The sequence below is a fragment of the Rhagoletis pomonella genome, unplaced genomic scaffold, assembly GCF_013731165.1.
Source record: "Rhagoletis pomonella isolate Grant_MI unplaced genomic scaffold, Rhpom_1.0 Rhpom_scaffold_00005, whole genome shotgun sequence".
NCBI classification, from domain to species: Eukaryota; Metazoa; Arthropoda; class Insecta; order Diptera; family Tephritidae; genus Rhagoletis; species Rhagoletis pomonella.
Genome location: NW_023458559.1, coordinates 75,748,654 through 75,762,813, shown reverse-complemented (window position 1 = coordinate 75,762,813; position 14,160 = coordinate 75,748,654). Strand labels below are relative to the sequence as shown.

Genomic DNA, 14,160 nt, shown 5'->3' with positions numbered 1-14,160 from the left:
ATTCACCCTAATTATGAAAGTATAAGTTTGTGTCAACGCCAGAACAAAGTAGTTTTGTGATACTTAAGTCGTATACTATTCACACCTCTGGGGCAGACGTGTGACCTTTGGGCTGATATTTTCGAGCAGATGAGCTCAAGAGTTCGGTTCGGGGAAAATGAAACTCATGATAAGGCTATATTTTTATGATGATTGCTCATGATTCAATCCGCCATGATGATTGCTCTATACAATTCAAGGCATATCAAACAGGCAAAAACCACATTTTCGTGTATTTTTTTGTTGCTTCTGGTATCGAAAGTGTCAAAAATTCTTCTGATTTTTTTCTTATAAATCAAAGCGTGCCATGTGAAATACAAAAAATAAAAAAATGTTATTGGAAAAAAATTCAAATTGTTGCAACATTCTTTCATAATAAATTCGTTCGCTTCTCGAAGCATTGATCCATCTTTTGCAAGGCCCAGTAATCAGCGGTTGTGCTGCTGAGTTGGCGAACGTTCCAAAAGCTGCTATTCAATCGCTTGTTTTGTGTGGAAAGAGGTTTCTCGTGCTAATAGATTTTCACAATTTAGAATTTTTGTGAAAATAAATTGAAAATATTTGACATTTTCGAGACCAAAGAATTTGAAAAAAAAAAAATCAAATCAGCTGCTCTGATGATACTACCTGTTCAATGTGCCTTGATACAATTTTTAATTCTTTCATCTGCCAATTGTCGAATATATTTTCTTTAATTTATTTTTTTTTTTTATAAATCTTCACATTTGTTCAACTTTTTCGTTGACTTCCTTGCAACAGTTGCACCAATGTATCAAACTCAATATATTTATTCGCGTGAGCGTCGTCGCTTTGGCCGTCAGCCCTTACTGAGCGATCGCACGCAGCTTATGCTCAGCATACAGCCTAGTCACCGAATTCGCTCAACGTACATCCTACGCAATCCGATGGATCGCACCACGCAGCTGAGCGAACAAATGGCGTTTAGCTGGGTAGAGACCGAGAATGTCACTTACGGTGAGCATGGCATGTACCACTATGAAGGTGGCTGGCCGCGCGAAGTCAACATAAACGATGAAGAGTCGACGATGCGTTACCGCAAGAAGATTGAACGCGACGACAACTGGGGTATGCAAGTTACCAATCTAATACACACATCAATGGATGTGACTGCCCAAAATAGTGCTGTAAATATCTATCAGGAGTTCTTCGTCGATCTGCCGCCTGAATTGGGCAAAGATATACGCACGCCGTTCGAGGCACGCCAGTGTAATATATTTCATGATCCACAGAAACCCGTACGACCCATTACCGTAATAGACTGGATGCCGAACGAGAAAAAAAGGTTTCTTTCGCAACCCACTAACTTTAACTTTACTGCACCGGTACGTCCGCCGCCATTAGGCGTGAAGACCGAAGAAGATGACCTACACTCAACGCCATCTGTTCCATCCGGCATACTACAAGTTACCGAATCCTCACGATCTGTCTTGATAAATCCGAACTTTTTCTATGTTTGGAATATGGCGAATGCTTTGCAGCCTGAGATAGTGCTCGATTCCACAGAACCCGTGCATCGTGCTCATTTCTGTCCGCGTGATGAAAATTTCATTGCTGCCGGTCTGCATTCGGGCATGGTGGGTCTTTGGGATGCTCGGAATGGCGGTAAAGCTATAAAAATATCTCCTTTAGAAGCAGCACATCGCGAGGAAGCAGCAGCGCTGTGTTGGGTGCACTCCAAATCGAATTCAGAATTTTATAGCGGCTCCTACGATGGTTCGGTAAAATACTGGGATGTACGCGATCTCAACACGCCATTACAAGAAATCTGGATCGATCCGGAGCTAACCGATGAGCAGAAGCGCGAGCGGGCACATGGTGTAACGGTTTTAGAATTCGAATATACTATTCCTGTGCGCTACATCATTGCCAGCGATCAGGGTTACGTGTTTATTGGAAATCGCAAAGGTATGGTGCCAACTGAGGTGCTAATCGCCAACTATCGACTCTTCTCGGGGCCGGTGCGCACTATTGAGCGCAATCCATTTTTTGTAAAAAATTTTCTTATTGCCGCCGATTGGTGTGTAAAAATCTGGGCGGAAGAATGTAAAGGCGCTCCCACAACGCTGCTAATGAAAAAGAAGAACGAAATGTTGTGTGGAACTTGGAGTCCATCGCGATGCTCACTCTTTGTCACGGGAGACGCTAAAGGGGAAGTTGACTTTTGGGACTTATTATTGCATCAACGAAAACCGATATTCACGCTGAAGTTAAAGCGGCCCGTAAAGTACGTGAAATTTCGACCAGATGGGAAATATTTGTCGGTGGGCTTGGAAAATGGCGATGTACAACTATTCGAAATGGATCCTGCTTTGAGACAGAGTGCGGCTAAGGATAAAGCTCTTTTGATGGCGGTAAGTCATAAAGTGAACTGCAAAACTAGGTGAGAAAACATTGTAAGGGGTGAGTTGGAACTCCGAACAGCAAAATTTAAAATCCAGCCAACTGTTGTATGAAGTAGCTTTTAAACTCTGGAAGAGCTATTACGTGTTCTAGCTACGAAGGCGAAACGCTCATAGCAGCTCTGAGGGGTCATTTAGCGATTTATAATAATTAAGAGGTGTACGGGAGTCCAAAAGTTTTTCGGTCGCCTAACGACCATATTGACTTTGTTCTAAACATCAAATAGCGTAGCTAATCTTTAATGTCTTAACACTTCCTATATATAGATTTATATCTTAAATAGAACTGAGCAATTCCTAGAACAACCATGGGCAGAGATAATTTTACTCTTCATGCGTCTGCATGAAATGTATAGAAAGCTTAAAAGAGATTTGCCCGCAGGCAAGGCTGTTCCCATCTCCGTCGTAGACCAATGACGATCAGAGAGAGAGCTTTTACGAGTACTTTCTGCGCCTTCATATAAAATGTATATAAAGCTCAAAAAATTTGATGATTTGGTCGTGACTGTACTAGACAACAACGTCCGCGGCAAATGCTTTATAAACATTTTGTATGGATGTTCTCTCTGATCTGACTTTATATACGTAACGGGCACCATTACCTTTTCCGCGTGCAGGTTTTTAAGTTTTCTGTAAATTCTTTACTGCAGTGCGCAAATAAAAGCTCTCTCTGCTCATTGAGGTTTGATAACAACGCGCAAAGAGGTTTAAGAGGTCATATAAAATTAGTAGAAAACTTAAAACGCTCAGCAACATTTTTCTCTTCGCTGGTACCAATCATAACGATTTATTCAAAGCTCGACTAAATGATATTCCATTTTTAGCTTTTCGAGCGCGAGCTACAACATTGCAAGCTGCTGGACGGTCGCGTTGAGGAAATTAAGCTTAAACATAAAACAGAGCTATATGAAACTGAACAAGCCAAACTGCGCGAAAATGAATTGGACGTGATAGTGCAATTCGATCCTGATGATCCGGATCAATTTTTACAGATAATAGAAAATGATACCGAGTTTAAGGACATGTTGAAAATTTTCAAAGACAGCACATTCAATATTGATAAGAAGCGGCAGGAGCGTCAATTCATAATGGAACGCACTGATTTTGAAAAGGATGGTATGTTGACGAAAGAAGATTTAGAGGGACTAACTGCAGGAGAAATAGCCGGAGTTAAAGCTGAGGGACTTGTCAATAGCTCCGCTGCAGGTGCAGCTGGTGCGGCCGATGGCGCTGCTGGTATAGCAGGTGCTGGTGATAAAGCTGGTGCTGGAGCACCCGGAGGAGCAGGTGCTGCCGTTGCAGACGACAAAGAAGCAGCTGTTGGTGATAAACGCATAAAAGTCTTGAGGCGTATGGCAGATGCAGATAACTAAGATATTTGTTTTTATTTTCAACTCCTTAAAAATACTGCTTTTGTATGTTTATACAAAAAGGGCTCAGGCCAGTGATGCCAGACATTCTCTGTTAAAAATCCCACGAAAATGGGGAAAAAATCCCTCAATTACCCACATCTTGAAAATTTATCCCACAAAATTCCCAACGAGTTTAAACATATACATGTTTCAGTAGTAAAGAAGTAAGATTCATATAAAATAATAATAATAGTTTGGCGCTTACACATATGTGCTTTTCTTCCAATTTGTGGCAGTCCCCTTGATGTTGTCACACAAAGGGGAGGGACCTACAGTTTTACGCCGACTCCGAATGGCGAGTGCATTTTTATGAGAAGCAGTTTTTCATGGTAGGAATACACTCGGAGGTTTGCCATTGCCTGCCGAGGGCCGACCGCTGTTAAGAAAAAACCTCTTTTTCTGCATTTTTTTCACTCATTCATTTTTTCACTTTCATGTTTTTGCTCACTCACTAAGGGCCTAAAAGAATTTTTTTGTGACTTTAAAATTGAAGCACATTCATGTGCTATTTAACATTTCATCAGATAAAATGTTCCGCTTTTTACATGAAACACCAGTTACAACTGAAAAGATCCTTTCTTACTCAGCGCTTGCATTGGTTAACGTAAGAAAATTTTCGAAATTGTCCTTATACTTTTTAACAATTATATGCCATTTCACTCCACATCACATCTTCAGAACGATTAATTACGTAAAAATGTCGAATATTCTTGAATTTTGATCAATTATGCAACAATAACTTCGTCAAAAGAAAATCCCTTATTTATATGAAATGTCCTTTTTTTCCCTTTTAATAATTTTTGATGCAAAATATCCCTCAAATAGGGAAATTACCCACAATCTGGCATCAATGGCTCAGGCGCGTAAATACATTTGTTAATTTCATTTAAAACACGCACATCTTTGCTGCTAATTCTGGTATTTCTACAGCTCTCATTTCCACCACGAGCACACTCATTTGTCGTCGCACAGCGCTCGCTATACGCACAGCCAACTTCACCTCAAAGTGATTCATCAGGTATTTCCATTTATATCCTTCCTTCTGCTACTTTTGTAAAATTCTGAATATCCCAACTTGACCTCGATTAAATGCACGACTGTGCGCATCGCTTCCTAATAATAGGTTTGTTCCACACGAGCCCGCGGGTACCCACGGGTGCCCAAAGCAGCCCAGAAAGCGTTCCTCACGCTAGAAAAATGGGTAATAGAGAGCGAATACGTTCCACTTTTGGATCGTAAATATCTTCTTCTTTGTGCACGAAACAGCCCGGACTTTTTTTCCGGGCACAAATGTGCAAAAGGGCAATTTGAAATAACTGCTGTTGTTGTTTAAATCCGAAAGCAAATTTTATAAAAGCAAAAGTGGAAAATATCACAGAATTTTCAGAAAATGTAGTTATTTGGTAATTTTATTAGCCATATAAGATAAATACACGTAAAATCATTGTTTAGAGCTGATATGTTGATTCCGGGCACGAAATGTGGTTTTTTTGCGTTCCTCACGCTCTGGGCACTTTTGGCACGTGTTGGCACATTTTTGACACTTGTGAAAGAGTAACTTATTTTTACTCTCTAGTTACCGGAGCAGCCCGGAAAGCGTGGGGAACGAAGCTAATGTTACGCCCGTTGTATCCAGTCAGGCTGCCAAATGGTCATCACAACAGCATCAGCATAGCTGCTATCGATAACAATTAGCTCAAGACAATTTAAAATTGCACCGTTGCGCTTACTTCGCACTTCTTCGACCGGACACTGAGCAGCCACTAAAACCAACAAGTCAATAAATTGCTCTTTTGCATTATTTTCCATTATGCTGCAGCGCACAACGTGCAAATTGAGAGCACTGCAGAGTGGCTTATGTGGCACGCGTCGGAAATTATGCAACTCGCAAAAGGCATCAACATCGCGATAGTTGTGTTTGTTTAAGCGTCCTTGTCCATCATTGACCTGCAGTGAAATGAATAAATACTTGTGTGTTAATCGCGAAAAATAGCGGACACGGAAGAATCGCTTTTATCAATTAGCCGTTAGCGCAGTGCTGCCAAGTAAGTTAGTGAAATATGGTTGACAACGCGGTTGTGTGTGCCACGTTGCCATGCAGATATAGTTGACACTTTAGTATCGAATTAACAGTTCCTACAGTGGTATTCAGCAGTCGTTAAATTTTATTTTGTTTTTAATTTTTTACTGTTTCGAAACTACACAAATTGCCAAAATGGAGTTTACTTTTAAGAAAGAACGCCGCACGTTTGGAGCTCATGCACAATTTAGCGACAACGATGTAGTTATCTTCTCGGAGAACTCTTCACAGGAGCTTGCCAAGAACTATATACTTAAGAATCCAGTGGATCGCTATACACAATTCACCCGACAAATGGCGCTGAGTGAGGCCAACACCGAGCGTGCTACATACAAACATGTAGGCATCACGCACAATGAAGGTGGTTGGCCCAAGGATATTACTCTGTCCGATCCAGAGCAAACGGTCCGTTATAAACGTAAAATTGAAAAGGATGAAAATTATATAACGCAAGTAATGAATCTCACCAAACCAATGGAACATTATATACACCAAAATAATGCGGTGAATATTTACGAAAATTATTTCGAGGATTTAGATCCTGCACCTCTACCGGAACCATGCCGCTCACGTACTGTCAATGTTTATCGTGATCCCAATCCTCTTAAGGTGCCTGTCACACACCTTTCATGGTCGCCGGATGGTGGCATCAAAATGGCTGTTAGTCATTGCGATATGAAATTTCAAGGTGATAAAACAGGTCAGCGTTGTAACTCATACATTTGGGAAATCGAAAATCCCAATGAGCCTTTTCTCACGCTGGAACCAAAAGTACCGTGTGTATGCCTTGAATATAATCAAAAAGATCCTACAAGTTTGGTTAGTGGTATGTACAATGGCCAAGTAGCTGCTTGGGATACAAGATACGGAAAATATCCGGTAATGATAAGTGAACGTGAAATATGTCATCGTGACCCCGTTAACTCGGTGCTATGGAACAACTCGAAAAGTGGCACAGAATTCTTTTCTGGCGGTTCGGATGGGCAAGTTTTATGGTGGGATACACGAAAATTAAGTGAACCGCTAGATAAGCTGTTAATGGATCCAGTGCGTACAGACGAACAAGATTTGGGACGTTCATTTGGGGTTTCTGTATTGGAGTATGAAACAACGATACCCACGCGTTTTATGGCTGGCACCGAAATGGGTATGCTGTTCTCGTGCAATCGCAAAGGCAAAACGCCAATGGAGAAGATACAGATAAGGGTATGACATGGATGTGTAAGATGAATACATTTCGCTTGAATTACGCTCTTTTCAGATGATGTGTCACCTGGGTCCAGTGTACGCTATAACACGCAATCCTGCCTTTGTAAAGAATTTCCTAACCGTAGGTGATTGGTGTGCGCGCATTTGGTCTGAAGACTGCCGCGAAAGCTCCATAATTTGGACTAAAAATAGCGATGCTATGCTGACGGATGGCGCTTGGAGTTATACGAAGTATACATAGAACGGAATGGAATTGTAATGATAATCGATAATAATCTACATACTTATATATGATTTTGTTAGGGTATCCCAGTTTTTTATAACACGCATGGATGGCGTGCTGGATACGTGGGATCTTTTGCAGCAACAAAATCAGCCAGTGCTAACAGTTAAAGTATGCGATGAGCCACTCCATTGTGTGCGTACAAATGAAAATGGAAAATTCGTCAGTTGCGGCAGTAAGTTGGGTGCCACTTTTCTCATAGAGGTATCGGATAATATGGTAATGTCGGCAAAGAATGATAAGCCATTGTTGACGGCGGTAAGTGGAGTAAAGAAAGAGAGGCTTTTAAATTTGAGAAAGGGAGAAATTAATGAAATCAAAAGCAACTGAGATTATTTGTTTTTAAACTTTCACAAATTTCCATAAGTTTTAGAATCTATTGATAAATCTTTACACGATTATTATTTATCGATAAATTTCCATTGATTTTAGATTTTGAGTTAATGGTTTTGAACTAGTTTTATCTTCTATAGATGTTCGAGCGTGAAAATCGCCGAGAAAAAATTTTAGAAGCCAAATCGCGTGAGATTAAATTGAAAGTTAAGACTAATCAAGGCCAAGATCAAGGTGATCTCACAATGCTCAATGGTCGCGTAAATGTTGCACCATTTAAGGATGCTTGTGAACAAGCGGTGTCCGAATATTTTGCAGCCGTGGAACAAGAACGTTTGAGTCGCATTCCGGGTAACAAGCGTAGGTGATCATTCAAGGAGTTTTTTTTTAATTATTGGCATGATTGTGGAACAATGTTTTTATCAATTACAGAGGATGCGGAGGAAGCTGAGGCATCTGAAATAGACAGTGCACGGACTTGAAAAATTATTGCGTTTATGGACTTAAAGAAATGCGTACCGTTAGCAAAATTATCGATAAATTTAGTAAGTATAGTTGCTGAGTTAAAACAAATGTACGTTTAAAGTGAAAATAAAGTTGGTTAACTTTGATGATATTAAAAAAAATGTTTTATGTTTAATATTAATTTTTTAAATCCATCAGCAGACGTAAGGAAGTCATCAAAAGGCTCGTTAGGGATCGGGTTTTAGAGATTGAAAATTCAGGAAAATAATCGCGTTGATTTAATATATTACTATATCAATTACATATATGATATTTTAATGAGTAAATATATTTGGATTAAATTTTAAGTTTTATATGTTGAAAGTTTATTATTGAATAATCAAAAATTTTCTTTTTGATAACAAACAAATTCATTCAAAAAAGTTTGAGTTTTCTCTTTTTTAACTTTAAAGCAGTAGGTAACTTATATTTGTGCTGTGCTTCCGTCAATGAATCGATACACATAGTCACGAGTCTCGAAAAATATATTTTAGCTTTTTAAGTTCATTGCCAGCTGTTTTTAAGTACAAAAAATTAAAAATCTTGCTTGTTAAGTCAGTTCTATGGTCAAGGTAATTTTTCATTCCGACCTTTAAAAGGCCTTCAAAAGTAAAATTTTTGATTCTGTCTTACAGGGTGGAACAAAAATTTTTGGGTGAATTTTTTTCGAGCGAAACTCAGGATTAGAGGTTCACACCGCCGTCGCCGCAGTTTTTGGTCATTCCTCACGCGCCGCCACCGAGTTAAGGAAACACAAAGGCGACGTTCGGCGCCTAAGGAATTTTGTACAAAATTTTAATGATGTATGCACATTGAAACACATCCTGTCTTATCCTGAGTTTCGCCCAGAAAGAATTCACTTGAAAAATTTTATTCCGCCCATTGTAAATACATGGAAACCAAAAGTGAAAAGTGAACCGCTTCGGGGAAAATGAAACTCATGATAAGACTGATCGTTTCAAGGAGCGTAATAAATAAAGCTATTTTACTAAATAAAATTACACTTTTAAAAGAGAACTCCTTTATTTTTCCAACAAGGCCTAACTCAGAAAAAAAAACATGGAAAAACGTTTTTCGGCAGAAAGCATTTATTACAGTAAAATAAGGGCCAAAGACTGGTAATCGGCAATTTTTTTGTGTAGTTGTAATTGTCAGAAAGCAGTTTTAACATAAAAGACCTTATTGCATCTAACACCTCAATTATTGGAGATAAAACAAAAACAGTTAATTTTCTTGTGTCTTTTTTTCTTTAATAATAATAATAGATTGGTGCTTACACATATGTTAGTGTTTGGCCGAGCTTCGCCTCCGATTTGCGGCGTGCGCTTTGATGTTGTCACACAAAGCGGAGGGACCTACAGTTTTACGTCGACTCCGAACGGCGATTGCATTTTTATGAGAAGCTGTTTTTCATGGCAGAAATACATTCGGAGGTTTGCCATTGCCTGCCGGGGGACGACCGCTGTTAATAAAAAACCTTTTTTTCTATATTTTTTGCGATGTTGCTTTGACCAGGGCTTGAACCCAGGCGTTGCGGAGTGGAAGCGCGCACTGCTTATCACTACACCACAGTAACGAGTTGAATATTCTTTAAACAGACTTTTAAATAAAAGCAGAACCTTGGTTTGGTTATTTTTACAAGCATAAGTTGTTTTATGCTGGAGTCCCTCAGACGTATATAAGTACTAGGTAGATGCGTGACAATAATGTTGGCATTCATAAGTGGTAGTTAAAACCCAGGAAGGGTTTGCTCCATCGTATCGCAATATTTTCTACACAGGGTTAAAGTTTCCTCTTTTTGGTGAAAATCTGTATTCTTTCTTATCCTGAGTTTCTGATATTTACTATTCGGTATTAATCCGCAGAAGATTTACGTTTTCGGTGACCCTTAGTAAAATTTGGCGCTTAATATTTTAGTGGAAAATTTAACCATCTATAAGCCATTTTCTTTAACAGTAGTTCGAAAAAGTCCATTCTGGTGGAAGATGATGGGTTAAACTGTAGGAAAAAAGCTGGCCAACGTTATTTTCAAAGTGAAGGCAAATCTAAAGCCCGGCAAAAATCGTAAGAACACCGTAATAACATAACGGTAGGTAAGATTATTACAAAAATTAATTAACAGCGACTTAAACTACTTCAATATCTTAACTTTTTCAATTTATTAATTTCTTTAAATGTAAATAAAAAACAGGGATCTGTAGAGAGCAAAGAAATCTTATATGTATGTACCTCAGACCTTTTTCTGTTTGCCCATCCATCAGGCACTCAACATTTTAATTCAAGTAGGAAGTAACAATATTTAAATTCAAAATTACTTCAAGAACGAACTAAATATAATTATATACTTAATTGGCATGGCAAATACCTAATGCTGCCGAGATGACATGGTTCTGTGGAATCTGTCTTATGTTCAGTTGCGCCAGGGTTTCGAGTCGCACCGGCGTCGCCGTTTCTTTTTACAGTTGAGAACGCCGCCGCCACAAAGCCTGTCGACGTAAACCTCTACAACCGTTCCCACGACAGTCGGGTCTACGTAACCGGAACGACCCAGATTTATATCTGGCCAAGGACTGTCACTCCAGCAACACTGCCCAAAAAGTCTTTGGGGAGTTCGAATGCTGTTACAACAACAACCGTTCCCACGACAGTCGGGTCTACGTAACCGGAACGACCCAGATTTATATCTGGCCAAGGACTGTTACTCCAGCAACACTCCCCAAAAAGTCTTTGGGCAGTTTGTATGCTGTTACAACAACAACAACAACGTAAACCTCTACTCAGGATAAGACATAATGTATTTTTCGGTTCTCTTCTTGGACCAATGGAATAAATTTCCTCCACCAATAGCAAAATTATATGCATGTATTTTCGAACCTTTTTAATCAGGAAAAGCAGGAATATATTTAAAAATCCTCTATTTTTTGAAGAATTTAAAGGTCAAGGCATTTTCCCGACTATTTTTCGTTTATTTTCCAGTCTACATAACCTAAATACCGTTTCATTTATTTCGCGTTTCCCCAGATAAGATTTTGTCATAAAAAGTTAATTTTACGCACCGTGCGAGCATAGCCAGCCTTAAGTTTCAAACAGAGTGGAAGTACAGCTGAAGATGAAGACGAAGCTGGACGCGAATGGTTTGCAATCGATAACATGCACAACATCTTATGATCATACATATTACGCCAGATATGAATCTGGGTCGCTCCGTTTACGTAGACCCGTCTATCGTGGGATCGTCTTCATTTTCATCTTCGGTTTGGCTTCCACTCTATGTTGCTTAAGAACGAAAATTTGTTAAGTCTAGTTTTTTTTTCAAATTTACAGAAGATAGGACTCCGAATTCTACATCAAATATAGGCTGCGTTTCTTTGCATTCCGGATAATCTCATTTCACAGCCGGAACAAACAGAATACGTTTGAAATATACGTTAGCATATCATCAGGAATATTCTAAAGAATAAGTAAACAAAAAAGTTTATTCCAAATGTACAGAATGAATAAAGAAATGCAGCCAAAATATATTTTGTAAAAACGCAATGCATGTACATACTACATTAACCAATTAACGATAATTTAACGACAAACTAGAGCTGTCCAACTATGGACAATATTAATTGTGTTCCAGATGCTTCACGATATTCACGATTTGCAGGAACAGCTGTTTTCTCCATTAATAAACCTTATGGGAGGTAATCACCTGGAACGACTTCCTGTAAAAACCTGCAAATCGTGAAGCATCTGGAACGCAACTTTTATCGTTCACTTGAAATAACTATCGATAGTTTTAGTACTAGCCACTATCGTTTCATTGATAGCGTATTCTCTTTCCTAGCGCTTTTGATATTTGCACGCATTGGTTCAAAGAGAACAAAAATTGGCAGCATTTCATGAGAGAACGAATAAAGATCACCCAGGACGGTGTGCAAGAAAATTTTTTTTTTTGCAGTGACGTCATTTTTCCGCCGCCATGTGAATGAAACGGAATGAAACCATGTGTGTGAATGAAACAACAGATTAAAAAATGACGTTATCAAATATTATTTGAGAAATTACAGAAAGCAGTTGCATGAGCATTGGCGCCTTGCATGTAAAGTCTCACTCGAAAGAATTTTTTTCCGAAGGCGAATTGCAGGGAAAATTTCTGAAATCGCTTTTTGACTGTTTACATGGCGATTGAATTTCTAGCAATATTTCTCGATACTAAAATGCAACCGTGAGCCGCTAAAATAAACAAATTTATAAAAGCAAGATAACGAAAAATAAAGTGATTCAGAAAAACATTTGAAATGGGTCGATACTATCGATCGTCACCCTTAAGACTATCGTAAAACATCGATTGATTATTGACAGCTCTACGACAAACCACAACGCGGCGTTGCCAACTAGTTTCCTTGGGGTAAGAAGAATTGCCAAAGGCATGACATGCAAATACGCCATGAACGAAAGACACAAGATCACGCAAGAAAAGAGTGAATAAAGTCGATTTTTTGAGCGGGTTCTACGCCATCTTGTTTCACTGGAAAACGAAAGAAAATTAAACAATGCAAAGAAAACAACGAAAACCAACATTAACCAAAATTAGGGCCGGTTACTCAATGTCTGGTTAACACTAATCTGCGGTTAAACATCGTTATCGACGACTTCGATTCCATGCATATAACCGGCCCTTAATGGCAGCCACTTCAAGCCCACAATTTAGGTAAAATTATTCATTAAAACGCTTTAGAATATGTTGTCATGTTGAATCAACTCTTCTTCAGTTGTGCTTGTGATGTAAACAAACACTCAGCTGACGAACTCGCGGCATAAATGTAGAATACCTACAATTCTCAAATAAAAAAAATTCATATTGGGATCGATGGAGATCATTGAGGTGAGCGTAACGATATATATATATATTTATTTTTGGGAAACAAAAAGTACAACAATTATTAAAGGTCATTAATATTTCTCGAAAAACTCTTCAAGAATTTGGAAAGTTTTAATGTCATGTGATAGGAAATTTCATTCTCTTTAATTTTATATACATATTTATATATATACCTTTTATAGTTTTAACAAAAATCGAATTAATGTGGAAAAAAAGTATACAGTGTATTTGTATATAAACTTCTTTTTGCGTAGGCCTTTAATAATTGTTGTAGTTGTTGTTTCCCCCAAAAAAATATATATATCGTTCTGTTCACCTCAATGGTCTTTATCGATCGTATTTTTTTTTTTTTTTAATTCGAGAACTGTAGTGTTTGTGCATTTGTTCCCGAACCCGCTTTCGCAAACTTTTTTCTAAAAACCAGTTACAAATACAACGTCACGTTCTTGCGTGATCTTGTATTTTTGGTTCATGTAAATACGCTGAGCTGGAAATTTTTCTCAAATCATCCCTGCGATAAATGTACCAAGTCTTCATTTGATTAATTTCGTTATCCAACACCGCTCGTTATCAGAGACAGCAAAGTGACAGCTTTGACTCATGTTTTAACATTTGTCCGCGTGCGTTGTGCTCATTTTGGCAAAATTTCGCGAATTATTTATAGAAATCGCAGCATTAATTTTTAATTTACCTAATGAAAACTGCAAGCATATAAAAAATAAAGGCATATTCATGCAGTGTCGTGTCATTGTGTTAAAAATTTAATTTTCATTAGCGTGTCGGTACTAAATACAAACAGCTGATTCCACAAGTTGCTTCGTTTTTTTTTTTTTGATTGTAGAGAGTGTTAGATGCAGCGTTGCCATTTTAGCCGTTTTCCGGCTAGATTTAGCCGGTTTTGATAGCAACTAGCCGGAGAAAATTCGATCTAGCCGGCAGCCGATTTGTTAGCCGGTTTGTAAGAAAAAGTTAGCCGTTTTTAGCCGATTTTACTATTTGCCTAATTTTCA

General features: G+C 38.5%; 3 protein-coding genes across 4 annotated transcripts in view; all 3 read left to right on the top strand.

Annotated features, from left to right (window-relative positions):
* LOC118739585 (2-(3-amino-3-carboxypropyl)histidine synthase subunit 1-like) overlaps window positions 1–14,160 on the top strand; it is a 180,935-nt gene that overhangs the window by 151,516 nt on the left and 15,259 nt on the right. The gene's annotated exons all lie outside the window — the stretch shown is intronic.
* LOC118739594 (dynein intermediate chain 3, ciliary-like) lies at window positions 761–3,893 on the top strand. The gene is made up of 2 exons (XM_036471023.1): window positions 761–2,411; window positions 3,284–3,893. The coding sequence occupies exons 1-2, from the start codon at window positions 807–809 to the stop codon at window positions 3,830–3,832; spliced, it is 2,154 nt and encodes a 717-aa protein (XP_036326916.1). The 5' UTR covers window positions 761–806; the 3' UTR covers window positions 3,833–3,893.
* Window positions 5,630–8,344, top strand: LOC118739583 (dynein intermediate chain 3, ciliary-like). Of its 2 annotated transcripts, none has more exons than XM_036470995.1 (5): window positions 5,630–7,157; window positions 7,213–7,391; window positions 7,464–7,701; window positions 7,917–8,136; window positions 8,209–8,344. In XM_036470995.1, exons 1-5 carry the CDS (start codon window positions 6,087–6,089, stop codon window positions 8,256–8,258), a joined length of 1,758 nt encoding a protein of 585 aa, XP_036326888.1. In that variant the 5' UTR covers window positions 5,630–6,086; the 3' UTR covers window positions 8,259–8,344. The 2 variants fall into 2 exon arrangements, with proteins under 2 accessions (XP_036326888.1, XP_036326889.1); XM_036470996.1 differs by having other exon boundaries at window positions 6,087–7,157; window positions 7,917–8,140.

What these genes read in the sequence shown, in the direction of transcription:
- LOC118739583 (XM_036470995.1), top strand. Translation starts at nt 6,087, where the DNA reads ATGGAGTTTACTTTTAAGAAAGAACGCCGCACGTTTGGAGCTCATGCA. An exon ending in GGCGCTTGGAGTTATACGAA is followed by an intron (nt 7,392 to 7,463) that starts GTATACATAGAA and finishes TGATTTTGTTAG; the next exon opens with GGTATCCCAGTTTTTTATAA. An exon ending in TCGCATTCCGGGTAACAAGC is followed by an intron (nt 8,137 to 8,208) that starts GTAGGTGATCAT and finishes TATCAATTACAG; the next exon opens with AGGATGCGGAGGAAGCTGAG.
- LOC118739594 (XM_036471023.1), top strand. Translation starts at nt 807, where the DNA reads ATGTATCAAACTCAATATATTTATTCGCGTGAGCGTCGTCGCTTTGGC. An exon ending in ATAAAGCTCTTTTGATGGCG is followed by an intron (nt 2,412 to 3,283) that starts GTAAGTCATAAA and finishes TTCCATTTTTAG; the next exon opens with CTTTTCGAGCGCGAGCTACA.